Source organism: Xiphophorus couchianus, chromosome 3 (genome assembly GCF_001444195.1).
Source record: "Xiphophorus couchianus chromosome 3, X_couchianus-1.0, whole genome shotgun sequence".
NCBI classification, from domain to species: Eukaryota; Metazoa; Chordata; class Actinopteri; order Cyprinodontiformes; family Poeciliidae; genus Xiphophorus; species Xiphophorus couchianus.
This window is the reverse complement of record NC_040230.1, coordinates 16,340,239-16,357,459: the sequence shown is the minus strand read 5'-3', so window position 1 is coordinate 16,357,459 and position 17,221 is coordinate 16,340,239. Positions and strand designations below refer to the sequence as shown.

General features: G+C 40.7%; 1 protein-coding gene across 3 annotated transcripts; it reads right to left on the bottom strand.

Moving 5' to 3' along the window:
* Window positions 1-1,650: 1,650 nt before the first annotated feature.
* Window positions 1,651-17,203, bottom strand: tmem245 (transmembrane protein 245). 3 transcript variants are annotated; one of them, XM_028013227.1, is made up of 18 exons: window positions 16,174-17,203; window positions 12,460-12,577; window positions 11,922-12,017; window positions 11,299-11,406; window positions 10,261-10,440; window positions 10,006-10,175; window positions 8,348-8,371; window positions 5,922-6,026; window positions 5,757-5,839; window positions 5,570-5,660; window positions 5,382-5,480; window positions 5,174-5,305; window positions 4,762-4,884; window positions 3,962-4,107; window positions 3,783-3,883; window positions 3,523-3,697; window positions 2,795-2,989; window positions 1,651-2,703 (listed from the first exon to the last, which is right to left on the bottom strand). In XM_028013227.1, the coding sequence occupies exons 1-18, from the start codon at window positions 16,771-16,773 to the stop codon at window positions 2,649-2,651; spliced, it is 2,601 nt and encodes an 866-aa protein (XP_027869028.1). In that variant the 5' UTR covers window positions 16,774-17,203; the 3' UTR covers window positions 1,651-2,648. The 3 variants fall into 3 exon arrangements, with proteins under 3 accessions (XP_027869028.1, XP_027869029.1, XP_027869030.1); XM_028013228.1 differs by having other exon boundaries at window positions 10,261-10,437; XM_028013229.1 differs by lacking the exon at window positions 8,348-8,371 and having other exon boundaries at window positions 16,174-17,200.
* Window positions 17,204-17,221: the final 18 nt, after the last annotated feature.

The window sequence follows — 17,221 nt, the reverse complement described above, 5'->3', positions numbered from 1 at the left end:
TCAGCAGTTTGCCGAAGAAGAAGAAAAAAAGAAATCTGAGGTTTCCAAGTCTTAAATATCAGCTATGTTGTACTTAAATCACATAAACTCATTAGAATCGGTTCAGAAATGTTCTTAAATATACCTATTACAAATTAGAAGCAAAATAAAAGTTACTTCCTGGGATAATGAAGGTTGGTATGAAACAGGAAGTCAGAACTTCAACCGAAGTAAAGACATGGCACAGCTTTCTGCCCTTTTTCTTCTTTGCTTTAAAGATCTCAGCCGCTCACTGAGGCCTGATCTGACTCTGTGGTTCCCTTCCGGATTTTCTGAAAGTTCAGATATCAAGATGTTGCTTTAAATAATTCCCACTTCATTTAAGCATTTACAGCAACTCTAATTCATTTTACGAGGACAGGGACAGAATCATCCGGCTATTTTTTATTTATTTTTTTTCTTCTGGAAAGATGCGTGACTTCAACAGCAGCCTCTGTTGGAGCATTTCACAGATTTGATATTTATTCTGTCCATCTGTCTGGAGCTGCGCTGACACATCGACAATCTGTAAAGCCTTTGCAGAACAGATGACAGTCTGACTCAGTTCCCTCAAACACAGAGGGAAGTTTAGACGCTGTTCGTCTAAAAAAAAAAAGAAAAAAAAAAGAGTTGGGTTGGTCACGTGCTTTACAGCCTTCTGATCAACTCTAACGAAATGTCTCGGAAGTAAGAATTGTGGTCTGCACTGACAAGCTGCCACTTTTAGAAAAACAAGACACTAGCAAAGGGTTTGCAAACCTACCAGGAAATGGCTGCCCACTTAAACCATCAGATCTGATAAACTGAACATTAATCAGAGAATCAGCTCATTTAAAGTTTGTTACGATGTAGAGCATGTGGAAGAAGGAGCTCAAGTTTGATTAAAAAACTGTTTGTGGTGAAAACATAATACTGCAAACAAAGCATGCAGTGCACCATGGTGATGGCAGCATCATGCTATGTGGATTTGCTTCGTGAGCTGAAACAAGGAAGCAGGTCAGAGTTTAACTGAATATCAGTGATTGTAAGCAAATAGAGTCATTTAGATCAAATGTATTGGAATGGCCTAATCAAAGTCCACATTGAAATCCCGTGGAGACTCACATTGTTTCAGCTCTGCTCCTCTTGTTGTTCAAATAGTTTAAAAGTTTTGAACTTTCTTTCTGAATGGGTTAGATTTTGTGTTCAGTTCTTTAACATATTTTTAATGATTTAAGTCAATTTACACATTTTTTCATAACTACAAATTAAAAAAAAAAGTTAAAAGCAGAGGTGTGCTGAAAGGCGGGGGAAGGAGGACGTTGATCGAAGTGGTTCACCGCGGAGGAGCTGCAGAGATTCACAGCTCAGGTAGGAAGAAGCCAACCATTCCCAGGGTGAAACATGATAGTGGCTGCATAATACTGTGGGGGCTGCTTTTCTTTAACACTGGCAAGCTCTGATAAGATGGTAGCTTAGCTTAGCTCCAATTATATTAGTGAGCCAGAATGGCCTAATCAAAGTCCAGACCTAAATACAGTTGAAAATCCGGGGGAAAGGTTTAAAAATTGATGACAGCTGGTTTCTATCCACTTTGACTTTTAAGGTTTTAAAGAACAGGATTCCATTTTGAAAAAGAAAATGACACTTTTGTGGTTTTAAATTCTGCTTATTCAGTGCATTTTATTAATAAAAAACACAGCAACTGTAGCAAAGAAACCAATACAGTATTTGAGTTAATCTCTGTGCCCGTTAGTTTTAGTCCAACTCCTCCCCTCCCTCACATAGCTAACACAGTAGCTGAATGATTAGTGTTTATCCTCTCTGTACAAACACATCTGTAGTGCCTGCTTATTGAAGCCTCTAGTGATGTAAACAACTTTATTTTTAAAAAAGTGCTGAAATTCTCAGTAAAGTGTGTGAAATGCAAAACGTGACAAGAGTTACCAAAACCTAACAGTGTGTGTGGAAGTGGTGGAGAAAGAGGTGGCTGTGCCTCAGGTTTAGGATTAAAGCTTGGTCATGCATGTGCTGAAAACATTAAGCTTCAGATAAATAAATAAAAAGTGTAAAAAACTACATTCCTCTGATGTACAGTGTCTGAAAATAGGACATCTAGTCACTGGAGTTGATGAAATTAAAAGCAGCAGACTGAGCCGGGTCCGGTTATGGCTCTGCTATCAATAAATTACAGCTAGAATCTCTGAAACTTAAGTAGCTTGTTAAATTAAGAAAGAAATAAACCATCAAAGCTCATTTTCTTGGTCCTGGTTGGACCTTCAGACTCCCTGAGGTAGGGAGTTCAAACGCTGCGCAGCCACAGCAGCAAAACAAAGCCACCTGGGGCTTTGGAGACAAAATATATCATCTTAAAAGGAACCACCGAAACGTTTTAGGCATTTTTTGTTCAATATTACAAAATGAATTAGGCACAGAGTTCTGAAAGAGGATGGAAATCAGCTTCTCATCGGAAACACAGAGTGTTGGCGTTGCTCCGGGTTTGGGATCAGGATGTCTGCTGGCTCTGGGACGCGGACAGCGCCGGCAATTGCAGCGTCTCCTCCTCTTCTTGGTGCGGGTCGAGCTTCTGGAGCCAGCCAGGCGGGAAGCGAGTCCCTGACCCGTGTGACATTCTGCAGGGATACATGCCCTCACTTTGAGTCAGAGGTCGTCTTCAGCACGGAGGGAGTGGACTCTGCAAACGTCCTTCGAGACGAGAGGACAATGAATGAACAACCGGTTAAATAGGGAAGGTTTAATCAGCCGCAGGTGTGTGTGGGCGTGTGTGTGTGTGTACCTCATGGGGTGTGTGGGCCAGTTTGGCTGGACTGGTGTGGGGAGTGCAGAGCTGGGACTCATCAGCATGGCGCTGTAGATGTTTGCTGCCACCACCAGGACGCAGAGGAGAATGGGGCCAATTATCGCCCCCTCCAGGCCAAGATAGTACGCTCCACCTGCGACCGCCAGGCCTGTGAGGTACGGATGGCCGCCCCTGACAAAAAGAACAAACACTTTATAAAACTATATTATGGAGATGAACACTAAAGCAGGTTGTAATTCATTTTGAACAATTTGGAGAATGAATGTCTGGTTTTTTTTTTGTTTGTTTTTCTCAGTAACTTGAAATCAAAGTTATTCCCAAAGCCCTGTCTGGTCTCCTTGGTCTTCATGATGCTGTTTGTTCATTAATGTTTTCGAACAAACCTTTAAGGCCAGAAAGAGGACAACTAGTCTTATGTTTAGGTTAATTTACATATCTAAATATGCAACGTGACAAAATGTGAGTAAACTGGAGCGTATGAACATTTCTGCAGGACACTATTTTTTAGGACTCTCTCAAGCAGCAGTTTATGTAAACAAATACATTTTTAGTTTGACCTTTATTTAACGAGGAAACTCCCATTCAAATTAAAAAAACTTTGTTAAACACCTGCTGCAACATTTGCATTTTAAAGCCATAAAGTTCCAGATCTGGATACCTTTAAAATCTACCTTTAAAATTTTAAAATCTTTTTGCAAACATACCCCGATATATCCGAATAGATGGCTGTGTCCACGAAATACGTCGGGAGCAGATGGCAGATGAGCAGCAGGGCGGCCTTGACGCTTTCGCCTTGAGCCAGCCACAGGTCGCACACGGCCGGCACCGCCGCCCAGTATGTCCCCAGGAAAGGCACGGCGCCCAAGATGGCAGCCAGAGCTGCGGGCCAGCAACAAAAGAGCCACGCAGCACCGAGGGTTTAGTAAGAATAACACTGCAATCTGCTGCAAACACACGGACTCACCGGAAGGAATGAAGACGATGTTGATGCCAAAGATGGTGTGAGTGAGCCAGGTGTAGAGGCCGTAGAAGCCCGCCATTTTGAAGGAGGCATCAAACACCCCTCTGTAACGCAAACATCGACCATCGTCTACGTGAAGGAAGATCTTGCATGTTTCATTATTTCACAGCCGCGATGCAAACCTGATGGCCTCCTCCACAGACTGGCCGATGATGTTGGAGGATGGTCCGGGCTGCGAGAGCGGCGTCAGGTTGATGACCCATTTGACGGGTTTGTAGTATTCGCCGCTGGAGCTCAGCAGGTAGAACAGAGTGGTGAGGAAAATCACCTGCATGGCACAAGAGAACACACATCAGCACTGGAGCATGTACGCAGAATAAAAACCTGCTCATGGGCCTAACACTGCAAAAACTATCTAAATTATTAACTATTAAATAGACAGCAAAAAAACTAAATTTGTATTTTTGGTCTGGTTTATAATACAAACATCTTAGTACACTTGAAATAAAACAAGACTAACTTACAAGTTAGCAACTCAGGAACTTGTTTTACAACAACACCTTAATATTAAGAAATACTAGTTCAACTGGCAGGTTATTTCACTTATAGTAAGACATTTTTCCCATGTTATAAGTGAAATAATCTGCCATTGAAAATAGTATTTTTTCCATCAGTGTCAAGGAATTATTGATTTAAAACAAGCTCCTATATGTTGCTGAAAAGTTATTTTTAAGTTTTGCCTTATTTCAAATGTACTAAAGCATTTCAACTAGAAGCTAGACCAATAACACTTTGTACGATTTTGTGTTTTTGCAGTGTGTAAATCTTTCGGATTCTGTCGGAATAAGTCTAGTTATCGAGGGAAGGTATGATTTGAGATGCTCCCGATGATGGAACATCTTTCATCAGCCCGACTCTGGCAGCAAATCAAAGGAAAATCTCCCCTGAGTGTTTTTGAGCTGGTTCACTCGGTGATTCATACCAGACTCAGCGCAAAGTTGAGCAGCGCCGTGCCGCTGTGGAACAACACGGTGAAGAGGGTGGTGGTGGTGGAGAAGAGGAGGCCGACGTTCCTGCTCATCACCACCCACAGAGACTCCAGGATCTACAAAACAACAACAACAAAAAGAAGGTAAACACAAACATCCAGAGGGAAACTGGATTTCCAAATAGTCTCTGTTAAATTAGAGCTGCGCAGATCAAGTTTTCTTTTTAAAATGTCCTGGTATTTTAAAGAGTGCTTAACAGTGTTTTTCTACATGTTCATCCGTTGTTTCAATTTCTTTTTAGGTTTAAAATGTGTCAAAAGTCTTCAGACAAATTATTGCAGGAGGAGGCTGTGTTTAATCTGAATATATTATAAATCTATGAATTCAGACAAACTCTGATCTTACAGACAGCAGAGTCTCGATGTTCTCCTGCACAAAAGAGGCGATGTCCTTCCAGTCCAGGATGTCCCCGTGCCAGCTGTTCTGTCTGTGAGTCATGTTCTTCTGCACGCGGTTCCGCCCGCTGTGGGTCACATTCTGCAGCATAGAGGGGATAATATTTCCACATACAAATCAAAAATATGCAGAACAACAGGCGGCTAGTGTCACACACCTTCACGAACCAGGAATGGTAAAGCCGGTCCCAAAGCTCCAGCACCTGCTTCTCGATCATCGCTGTGTTGTTCACCTTATCCCCCAACATCTTTTGAAGCTGAACACCAAGTTAAAGTTTTCTTGAGCTTCAGTCTGACTTTTTTTATTTTTATTGTTTTGACATTTAGCATAAACCAAACGTCTAACCTTCTGTGTTATCCATTCTCTCCCATGCTGATAAACATTAGTAGCAGCTGAATTCAGAGCTTTCTGCACGACACGAGCTTCTGGAAGCAAACTAGAGGAGGGAACATAAGACAGAAAGAAAAAAATCAATAAATGTAGAAAAAAAAAAATCTATAAAGTATAGATAGATGATTGAAAAATGCCTTACTTAGCCCATTCTGGATGGTTGGAAAGAGTCTCGTTGATGAGGTTACTGGTAACTTTAATGATGTGAGTGCTTTCGTGATGAACCTAAGGAGTAAGAAGTTGCTTTGGTATCCAGGGAGACGTTGACGTTGATAGTGTGGAGGTAAAATATAGAACAAAAACTGACCATAGCAGTGAGCAGAAGACCCATGAGCAGAGTCCCTGTGACCAGGAGGAAGATAATGAAGATGCTGATGATTTTGTCCAGCGATCGCTCCAACCACACTATCATCTGACAAGGAGACAGAGAAGATACCTCAGCAGATTTCTGCAAGAGTTCAACACCACAGTGATCAGACACATGGAGAAACCTGCGTCTTCCCCACATGGTGAAACCCCATTTCAGTTTTAAACCCAAAGATAAAAGGTGGCTGATTTATTAAACCTGTAGTGTGCAGGTCTGGAAACATAACACGCATGTTCTTAAACTCGAGTAACAATCTTCAGATTCAGCTGATTTCTCTTTTTAAAACTACTTGGTTCACCCACATTTTATCAGCTGTGTGTTATTCCAGCCGGGAAGGACTAAATCAAATGCATCGCACTTTTAATCTGACTCAGGAGTTAGTAAATAGTTGTGACTTTAGCTCAGAATCATGAAGATCTTATTAGGGAAACGTCCTCGACTGTGGAGAGATCCTGCAATGAGATCGCTCAGGAAAAAAACAACATTTTAACGTGATGTTGTTGTTCAATTACCCCATTAGACTCGGATCCAAATCTAACAACTCTTTAACTTGAAGCTGTTGATGCCTCGGTTTTACAACCCACATATGCACCACAGCACATGTATAAAAAAATTACTGTAGATACAAGGATTCATTTATTTTCCAGATTTGGGGGTTTTAACCTCAGGTTTCTCAGTGTTCCCATTGATAATCACATTTCCTCTCAGAAAGCATTAAACTTATCGAAGTCCAAGGCAAATGAGTGGAGGAAGCTGTTAGATGTCCTGATGCATCAGTGCATTGAAGTTACATGAATGGTTAATGATGCAGCGGTCAGTACAGGAGCTGCTGCACTACAGCTGCAAATTTAGAGACACCTTAGATATGGAGCTTTATCTGGCAAAATGAAGTGAATGAAACCTAATAACCAACTTTTATTACAAAAAGGACAGACTCATCACATATGAAAAAGAATTAAAGCTGTAAATTAAGTTCCTTGCGATATAAATTTCTTCTAGTTGCATACATATCTAGTACAAATCTAAAGTACTGCAGTACTGATACTGTATTCAGAGCAATAGACTCTTAGTAAATTTCTGACTGGGAATACACAAAGCCACCAACAGGTTTTAAATTAGACCACAGTTGTAAACACTTTGAGTACCAGATCTTTAAAGTTGTGTTCCTCTTGAAGAAACTGGCGCTAAATTTGAATCAATTGAAGAATTGATACAGAAACGAAAATGTTTATAGCACCCTACACATATTCCTAAACTTCTCTGGTAGAGATAAATTATTAGTTTATTGCAGTATGTAGCATATTCTCTCACATAACAATTTACAAAAATTCAATTAAGAGCACATTCATTCAGGGCAACAAAAAAAATAAACCTATGTAAAATATCTAAAGAGTGCAGAGCTAATCTGTTGACTATTTTTTAGATAAACTGGTGAATAACTGGATACGAAAGGGGCTAACGCGATTTTTTCATTTACAAAATTTGAATCTAAAACTTACACTACAGGAATTCTGGGTAACATATTCACAGATTAAGGTGTTTTTTTTATCTTAAATGCAAAATGTATATACTCTTTGAACAGTGTTTGCCTAATTTCTGCTCTGAGCAAGTTGGCCTTTCAGCAAATTCCCTATTTTGAGTCTGTACATTCCAGTTAACAATTAATCATTTACTAAATTAGCTGATACATTATTTCAAATGTCAATTCATCACGACTAATCGTTTCAGAGGACATCTTAATCTTCATCTGTCTCAAACAAAATGATCTAAAACAGCTCTATGTTTTAGACAGGTAGTCATGGCTTGAGTAAAAATTAACATCTCCATTAAAAATTAATTTATTCGGATGGTAGTAGGAGCTTTTGACCATCACACAATTTACTGCATGTGCTTTAATGCTTAAACTCTTACAGAGCCTCTCAGAGTGAAGCTTCGTAATGATTAAAACATCATCTTTCTGAACCTGCAGATCAAAAACGCTCCTCTCCTCCCACTCCACTCTGCTCTCTTTACATCAGCCATCTCTCCATGCAGCTCACACAGTCTCTCAAAACAAATCTGCCAGCTGGATCAAAGCAGGGAAGATACAGATGGTGGAGAGAGGGTGGGGGGATTAGTGGGAGCAACAAGTACCACCTCCACCTTTCCACTGCAGCTTCCTGCAAAAATAAATATAAAAAAAAAAAAAGCAGGAAAGCGGCAAGGTAACAAACAAAGATGAGAGGGAGATGACAGTGGATGGAGGAGGATAAAAAGGAAGCCAGTCCAAGCAGCTAACAGGTGTGTTCACTCCTTCACACACACCAACATGAAGACGGAGGTTTATTCTTTACCCTCGTGCTCTCTCACACACAAGCACTTATTACCTGCTTGTTAAGCCAATGCCAGAGCTTGGGGAGGAGACAAAGAAACATTGGGAAGATTGTTATTGGAGAGATATGTGCAACAGTCGCCTCACGCCCCCCAAAAGACAAGAAGACAACCTCTGTTTGGGTACAAGCAGTGAGTGGACACACTGCGGCAGGCAGGATCTCATAATAGGCTGTACACAGAGGGGCCAGTGGTCTGAGGGTCGGGTGCAAACACACAGCCGCAAACACAATCCAAAGTCACAAAAATGATCTGTGATAAAACATCTACAGTGTTTGTTCTAATACTGTAAGAGACACCAAACATTACCAGTAATACAATCTGACAGTGCAAAGAAAACAACCAGCAAGCGTGACAATCTCAATTTAAACTCGGTTTCTGGTCATTTGATCAGCATTCTGCCAAACTTCGCTCCCCTTTCAGCTCTATTTTTAGGTCTGACTTCACTATCTACTCCAGTCGGTGCTGGCCGGTTCATCCAGAACAGTCGGTGTATTAAAACTTTCCACACCAGCTGCTGCTGGAAATAAATCTGATGAGAGTCTGAAACTGAGTCTTAATAGCAAATCAGTAGCTACAAGGCAACAGTGAGTGTAGATTATCTATAAAGGTTTCAATCAAAGTAAACTCACTTGTACAGCCTGATAATGAAACAGGCTGCATTAAAGATGAATGTCAGTGGTCGTAACCCAGATTTTTCAGTCTTCAGTTACGACCGGACGCATAAAAATAAAGCTCAGGTCTATCTACACCATTACCTATAGCCCCATTAGTGTATTACCAGCTGAATTAACAAGTTCTATCACAAAAAAGAGAGGAAAGGTGCTATGCTAACATTAGCCCAGCAATTCAGAAAACTGAACAGGAGGGAAACATTGCCAGCAGGAGCAGCATGTTACTTTGCAGAAGACTGTAGCTCTGTGTGTCGAGGTTGTCCTGAAGAGACATCTGTTTAGACTAAATAACTGTCGTTGCCAAGAGAAACAGATACCACAGTGTCATCCATGTTATTTGTGAAGGTCTAAAATTGATTAAATGTAGTCTGATACTTTGATGTTTCTTAAAGCTGAAAAGTCTTTAAGCCTGCACAGGACAGTTAATGTTTGGCAATTCCTATTACAGTTTTCTAATCCTAAAGTAATTTAAAATGCTCTATGTTCTGTTTAATGTGAATCAGCAGATTTTAAACTTGTAGAAATATGAACTGGTCATTTCGAGTCTACAAAATGTGCAAATTCTTTGTTGAATTTGCACATGGCTAGCATTGCATTAGCCTCATATGTTTTGAGGTGTTTAACTCTGAAACCATTTCCAAAACCAGAATGCAGTTTTGGACAGTCAGTCTCAATTCATCTATTAATATCTAACATATTAAACATGCCTATTGTGAGTTTCTTACCTACTTGATTTGTGAAACTTTTAAGAGGCCCGTCACAAGGCTCCAATCTAAAAACGAGGGTTAACTGGGCAACTCTTCTCGCAGATGCCCAGCACATTTCTGATTTATTAACCACCGAAGGCCTTCTGTAGCGAAAGTTTGAAAAATCTAAATGTGTACTGGTACAATATAACGTTTCGCTTTGTGATAATTTCAGGTAGTGTGGAAATAAAAATGCAGAATAAAAAATAACTGCATACAACCAGTATGCATTACCTTGGTGTCAATGCGCAGCAGGAACTGAGCAAGACCTTTGATTGGTCCAGGCAACAAAGCCTCTTCGCGTTCCAGCACGAACTTCTCCAACACGGTCCACCACAAGCTCAGAGTCCGCTCTGCGAAGCTCTTCACACCAAAGTGGACCATCAGCTTCTTCAACACCCAAACTGAAGCAACAAAGTAGCAAACATGTAACTGCAGGGGATCTTTTCATTTGGAAGTGATGACAGATGAGTGCGGTCTACGTGTTACCAGCCACAGGGATGGGCAGCAGCTGGAGGATCCAGAAGTTGAGCCACATCTGGACCAGCACGATGGCCCAGACCAGCAAGATGAAGTAGATGTCGCTGGATTTCCGACTGCTTTTCTCTTTCAGCTGGAGGTTGGCCTTTAGGGGGCCAGGGAAGCCCGGCATGGGGGGTATGGGACCTACTGATGGCACCCCGTCATGCAGAGGAAGGAAGGGAGAAAAACTGATTTAAAAAGAGTAAAAAGAAAACACACAAGTACAATGTCGAGTTTTTGTACTGTACTTTTTTTTCATGTAAAGACCACAAACTTATAGATTATATTAATGAGATTTTATGTGAGAAACCAGCAAAAAGAAGTGCATGATGGTTAAGTGGAAGAAAAATAAAACAAGAAAAGTTTCCAGTCAATTTTACTCTGATGCCACTAAATAAAATCAAAGGCAACTAATTTCCTTCTAAACTTACCTAATTATTATTACTAATTAGTAAACAAAGCACTATTGAAAGCAAGTATAGGTGTTAAAACAACTTGGGCTTTTGTAAACGATTATTCAAGTAATGGAGTAAATTATTGATTATTCTGACAAATTAGTAATCGAATAAAAACTTGTCACGATTTTATACATTTTTATTTTAGCTTTTAATAAGAAAACATTTCCTTGCTTAAAATTATTCTGGTGCAAAAAAGTGGAACGCAATTTAATGAAGCCTTGAGGTGGATCACTGGCTGAAGTTTAATAACTGAAGTACTCAAATAATTTGGTGACTCATTAGCCCTAAAACCAACATCGAAAGCATTAAATATCTCACAAAGTACTTTTGCAAGGCACTTTGGCTATGATAAGTGCAAAGAACCAAGAGAAAGTCTCTTCAGGAACTGCTCGTTAAATCATTCCTGACTGTAAAAAACAAAGACACATATTTTCTTTTACAGTTGTTAGGAGTTCCAGTACTTCTTCTAAGTGCAATAAATCATTCCCAACACCATCAGTTTTTCAACTCCAGCCCAAGAGGATGGAGCGGAGCGGAGCTTCCCCACCTGTGCTGGAAGCCTCACTGGGCTCTGCTTTTGGCTGCAGGTTGCTGCAGGAAATGGCCATGAAAATCGTGTTGGCAGCCAGTGAGAGCATCTGTCCCGGCAGCTCGCCTGTGGGGTGAGAAAAGGAACAAGCGCAGGCAGAGATCACTGAAAACCAAACTGTGAATATTTTTGGTGCATTTTTTTAATAGGGCTTTGCATCTTCACTGAAGTCAATTGTTCAAACTGCCTCCTTTCATTTGCTTTCACAAAACCTCGCTGTGGGCCAAGTATCCAGCTGCTGTAACGTAATCTGAGGACTGGCTGAGCTTGACAAACCGGGAGGACAAATTCATACCAAGTTATTTTAGTACGAGACCTTTTCACTGTCACAAAGCTAGTCAAAAAGATTCCGCAAGTTTTTCTAGAACACATTTATTTCTGTAATAGTTAATAGTACTGTTATCACTAAATAAGAAGAAGAAGTGTATGCGAGTTGAAAAGATAGAAAATGAAAAACGCCCTGACTTATCTCTGATGATAATCAAATTAACACATTTTCTCAGTCGGTTTTCTGTCTTTAAATGACTTCCTTCCTCTTGTTTGCCATATTTGGAAGTATATTTGAGCACATATGACTTTACCTTTTCCTGGGACAGGGGGTTTCTCCAGGGAGCCCACAATAAGGAGTGCCACCATCACCATAAATATTGGCACCCTCCATGACCCGGTCAGAGAAACTAAAATCAGATAGAGAAATGTGAGTGATGACGATGTATCAAACACAGAGAACCCTGTTTCAGTCATAATTTTGATTTTAAAAAAGTTAAGTTTTCAGGCGGTTTTTTGCTCTGTTTAAGCTAGCAGCACTACAATAACGTTGCTACAACTTCTGGAAAGCTTGTAGTCACTCTTAATATTTCACACTTGAAGGTCAGAAGTGCTTTCTAACCTTAGAAGTGTGCTAAAAATACAGTCAGACTTCCTCATCTTACTTTGTGACTTTGCACATGCTCAGTCAGGAGGACATGTGGGGTCAAGACATTCTCTTACCCCTCTTGCACTCGGGTGGGAAATGGGAGATCAACCCCCCCCCCACCCCCCATACCACCCAACCCCAGAGGGAAAAAGAGGCAGCTTGTAGAAAAATGTGAAAATGTGCCTGAGCAGGTCCAGACTCACCGATGTAGAAGAGCAGAACAGCCCAGACGGGAAGCGCCAGAGCCCTCAGGTAGCACTCAGTCTGGGGACTCCACTTGAGAGAGACAACCAGCAAGTAGCCAAACACGACACTGCACACCTAAAGGAGCATAACAAGACACTTTGAGATTTCTTGCCTCACTTAAGATCACTCTAAGGCTTCAAGTTCTATTATTTCATCTAGTTATTGACATTAATACATTTACTCTATAAACTTAAACCCATCTATCAAAGTTTGTTGTTGTAAATACTTTTTCACAGCACTGGTGTTCCACTTTCTATCCATAACCCAGACATATTCAAACTCACCACAGAGCCTTTAGAAAGAGCACATGGCGTCCGTCTAGGAACATTTAATCTAATTTGGATTTGTTTGTGGCGATGCAGGGTTTATCCTTTAGGGCAGGTTTGGAATAATAAGATTTTAATCAATTAGACACTGGAAATACAGAAAATTAGATCAGGCAACAAGCAAATTAAATCATGTTTTCCAAGAAACTACGTTCTGATCTGCGCGTAATTGAGTCAACCGTTTATGCTGAAGCACCCAAGATATTTGTGTAATTTATGATGATCATTTAGTCTGAAGTGAGGCTGATCTAAAACTTTTTACTTACAGTATTATGTATGAACGATATGCTAAAAGCTTATATATGTGTTATTATGCGTATATTAAGCCTGGGCCAGGTACACTAAAAGAGCACAGAGCAGAAGAAGCTAAAACCCATTTATTACTTCATTTAGTTACTATTTCCACATCTTTATGTTTTCTCTACTGAAATATTAACAAAAAGTTAACTGTTAGATTGTAATAATCAATCTTTTATCTTAACAAGAGTAAGAACATCAGTTTGTTTCTACTTTACATAAAAACACTTAGATGATGTTAAAAAAGGTTTTGTGTAAGTACAGTAATTCTGTTGTGTTTTTGCTCAAGGTTATGATGTTTTAAGAATCTCATACCATGATTAATATAATAAAATATATTTCCTGTTCACATTAATGTTCAACAACTACCTCCAATTAATTTTAAAATAGGTATCCAAGCTTCCTCTTTTTTGGTTATTTTTGTAAATAATGACATTTTAAACAGTATAAATTACATGCTTACAACAAATACACTTTTAAAAATCACATGTTTATTTTTTAGTGCGAATATTTTATAATTAAATGTACCCAAATAGTAACCTATGGCCCTTTTTGCATTATTTTCTGATATAAAAAAAAAGACTATACATAACTATTTTATATTTCTGCCCATTATAACTGTCCTCTGGGATTAATAAAGTAATAACTAGAAAGTTCCTGAAGAAATATAACCGGGGCCTGCCAAAGTGTGCCCGTCGGTTTGGACCCAGAGTTCTGATGCTAGAAATTAGCATCAATGCTAAAGAAAGCTGCAATCATATGAAGAGAATGACGAGAATGTTGACTAACATGTACTTGCACCGTTCAGTATGATAAAGTAAGTGTATCGGCTAAAATGAGCAAAAATGCTAATGTTAGCTTTCAGTAGCATGTGGGACATCACTAGGATGTTTTCTATAATAGACTTACTCCATTCAGTATACTAGACATGGCTAATAAGTAAAATAAATAGCTAATAGCTTATTTAAGCTAAAGTGCTAATGCTAATGAACTGCCTTGCTGCACAAGGCAGTTCCGTAACCTGAGAGAAAAAGATAATGCAGAATAATATTATTGCACCGCCTCATGGCAGCCAATCGCCTCCTGTGTTTCATTGCTGTGGTTATCAATCCTCTGCTAACTGTCATGTGTGTGTGAGACAGAGAGGTGGAGAAAGAATTCTATCTTTGTGAGACACCCAGTGAGTTTATATGGAAAAAGCAGCCTGAATAACTCCTTGCTTAACTGGTTTGAATCCTACATAAAGAACAGGGATTTCTTTGTTTCAATAGAAAACTTTTCATCAAAGAGGTCAAAGGTCACATGTGGGGTACCCCAAGGTTCGATCCTAGGGCCCCTTTTATTCAATATTTATATGCTCCCACTAGCTCAGGTTATAACAGGAAATAATATTAGCTACCATAACTATGCAGATGACACACAGCTCTACATTACGATGTCACCAGGTGACTCTGAACCCATCCAATCACTGAACAGATGCTTAGAACAGATAAATGTGTGAATGTGCCAAAACTTTCTCCAGCTGAACAGAAACAAAACTGAAGTTATTATGTTTGGACCTAAAGAGGAACGATCTAGAGTCAATGCACAGCTTCAGTTATTACAACTGAAAACCAGCGATCAGGCCCAAAACCTGGGAGTAGTGATGGACTCTGACCTGAACCTCCAGAGCCACATAAAGACAGTCACAAAGTTGACCTTCTATCACCTGAAGAACATTTCCAGGATTAAAGGACTAATGTCTCAGCAAGATCTAGAGAAACTCATCCATGCGTTCATCTTCAATCGTATTGATTATTGCAGCAGCGTCTTCACAGGTCTGTCCAACAAATCAATCAAACAGCTGCAGCTGATCCAGAATGCTGCTGCTCGCGTTCTCACTAAAACCAGGACGATAGAGCACATAACACCAGTTTTAAAGTCCCTCCACTGGCTCCCTGTAGCTCAAAGAATAGACTTTAAAATACTGTTGTTAGTTTATAAATCACTGAACGGCTTAGCACCACAATACATTAAAGATCTGCTGTTGTTGTATCAACATTCCAGAACCCTCCAGGTCTTCTGGTTCTGGTCTGCTCTGCTTCCCTAGAACCAGAACCAAACGAGGAGAAGCAGCTTTCAGCATCTATGCTGAATTTGGAGCATAAATTTGGAACAAACTTCCAGAAAACTGTAAAACAGCTGAAACACTGACTTCTTTTAAATCTCAACTAAAAACCCACCTGTTTAGAGTTGTATTTGAAACTTAATCAATTACGAATTTAATGATGGCACTTGACTTAATGTAATGTTTTGATTGTTGATTCTATGTTGCATGACTTTGTGTCTTTGTGTTTGTTATGATGTAAAGCACTTTGAAATGCCTTGCTGCTGAAATGTGCTATACAAATAAAATTGATTGATTGATTGATTGCCGTTCAGGAACCGAGAGAGTATTGGAAAACTGTTTGAAGCGCATGAGAGGGCTATTTGTCGTCTCCCATAGTACCGCGATTCATATTTGTAGCTCACTCACAATAACTGCAGTGATGAGACAAAGATGGTGTGTGCTGAGCTCATTAATTTTGGAGAAATACATGGAAGTGAATCTGGGAGATTTGTCAGTTACCCTGGCGCATGATTTCACAGAAAACCGTAAGCCCTAGAGAATTTTTGAAAACATTTTACGGGAGCAGGCATTCGTATCAATGTCATGACCGAGTTTGATACCAATCGGGCGATATTTGTGGGCGTGAGGGCGATTTCAAAATTATTTTGGGGTCAGAAATTCTCTTCATTTCTCACTCTAAAGGAGCGGCGGTTGGTTTCAGTTATGCTCTGTGTTTCGGCAGTTGGACATTTCTCTCCCTGTGCATTGCTATCTGCAGGCCGCAATAAAGCGTTTCTGCGCTGTTTTTCACCATGTTAGAGGAGAAATATGGATTTCTGGGAATAATTTATGCTCAGCTGATGAAACTGAACTTGTTCACCCTGACTGACAACAGGCTTTCTGTCTGAACCGGGACCGGGGGGGGGGGACTGCCCCGATGACGCTGCGTGTTAACTCACCCACACAACGTGGAAGCAGTCCAGCAGCAAGCCGATGACCCAGCAGACATGTCCGAGGATCACCTGCATGCCGATGACACTCCAAAAGAGGTAGAGGAAGTAAGCCAGCGGCGCCCCCGCCCCGATCACCAGCAGCACCGTCAGCCTCTTTAGCACCAGCTTGCCCATCTCCTCCACCCCGTAGTTGACGCACCACACCGGGACCAGCATGGTCCCCACGACGATGGGTGTCCCGGTGTCCTGCAGGCTGGTGAGCCAGGAGCGGCCGAGCCGAGCCAGGGAGTACTTGAAAGGGTGGAGAAACGTGCCGCAGAGCACCGCCCAGAGCAGCGGGCGGAGGAAGGCCTCCAGGATGAAGTACACCAGGACAGCGGCCCCGCAGCAGATAGCCACGAAGATCATCGCCCCGGTGTTGTAGAAGGCCTGCTTGATGTTTTTGTCAAACTTCAGGGAGGACGGCTGGGACAGCAGTTGGCTCATCATCCCGACGGCCGGCTGGACGCTCTCAGAGAAAGAAACGGAGAGAGGCCGGCCCATATGAGGGCTGCCCGGGGGAGAGACAGCGGCGGGATCCGGCGCCGACTCCTTTTCATCTGCCATGATACCGCTGTTGCTCCTGGTAGTCCTTCCAACGGCTCTGCCGCGTGACGGAGGAAAACATATGACGTAGAAATAGCGACTGTTCAAGGGCACATGGGAAATGTAGGAAAATGGAACATGCCCTGGAATCTCCAGTATTTCCGTATTATTTTTTTGTTATCGTTCTTTGTCGGTTTATTCATTTTTGTAGTTTATCTAAAGAACTATTTTAGCAGACACACAAAAACAAAACTTTTCTCACTTCAAACGAAATTAAGTTTAAGATGAAACAGACTTCATTATAAAGAAAAAATGCTGAGCAAATTTTTTGAACAGCTGCTAAAAAGTGTTATAAGGTAGAAATGGAAAGAAGAAGTCGATGTGTAACTATTCTGTTTCAAGCAGCTTGCAATGCTAAACACACATTGTTATGAGTAGGCCTACATTTAAATATTACAAAGTCGTATAC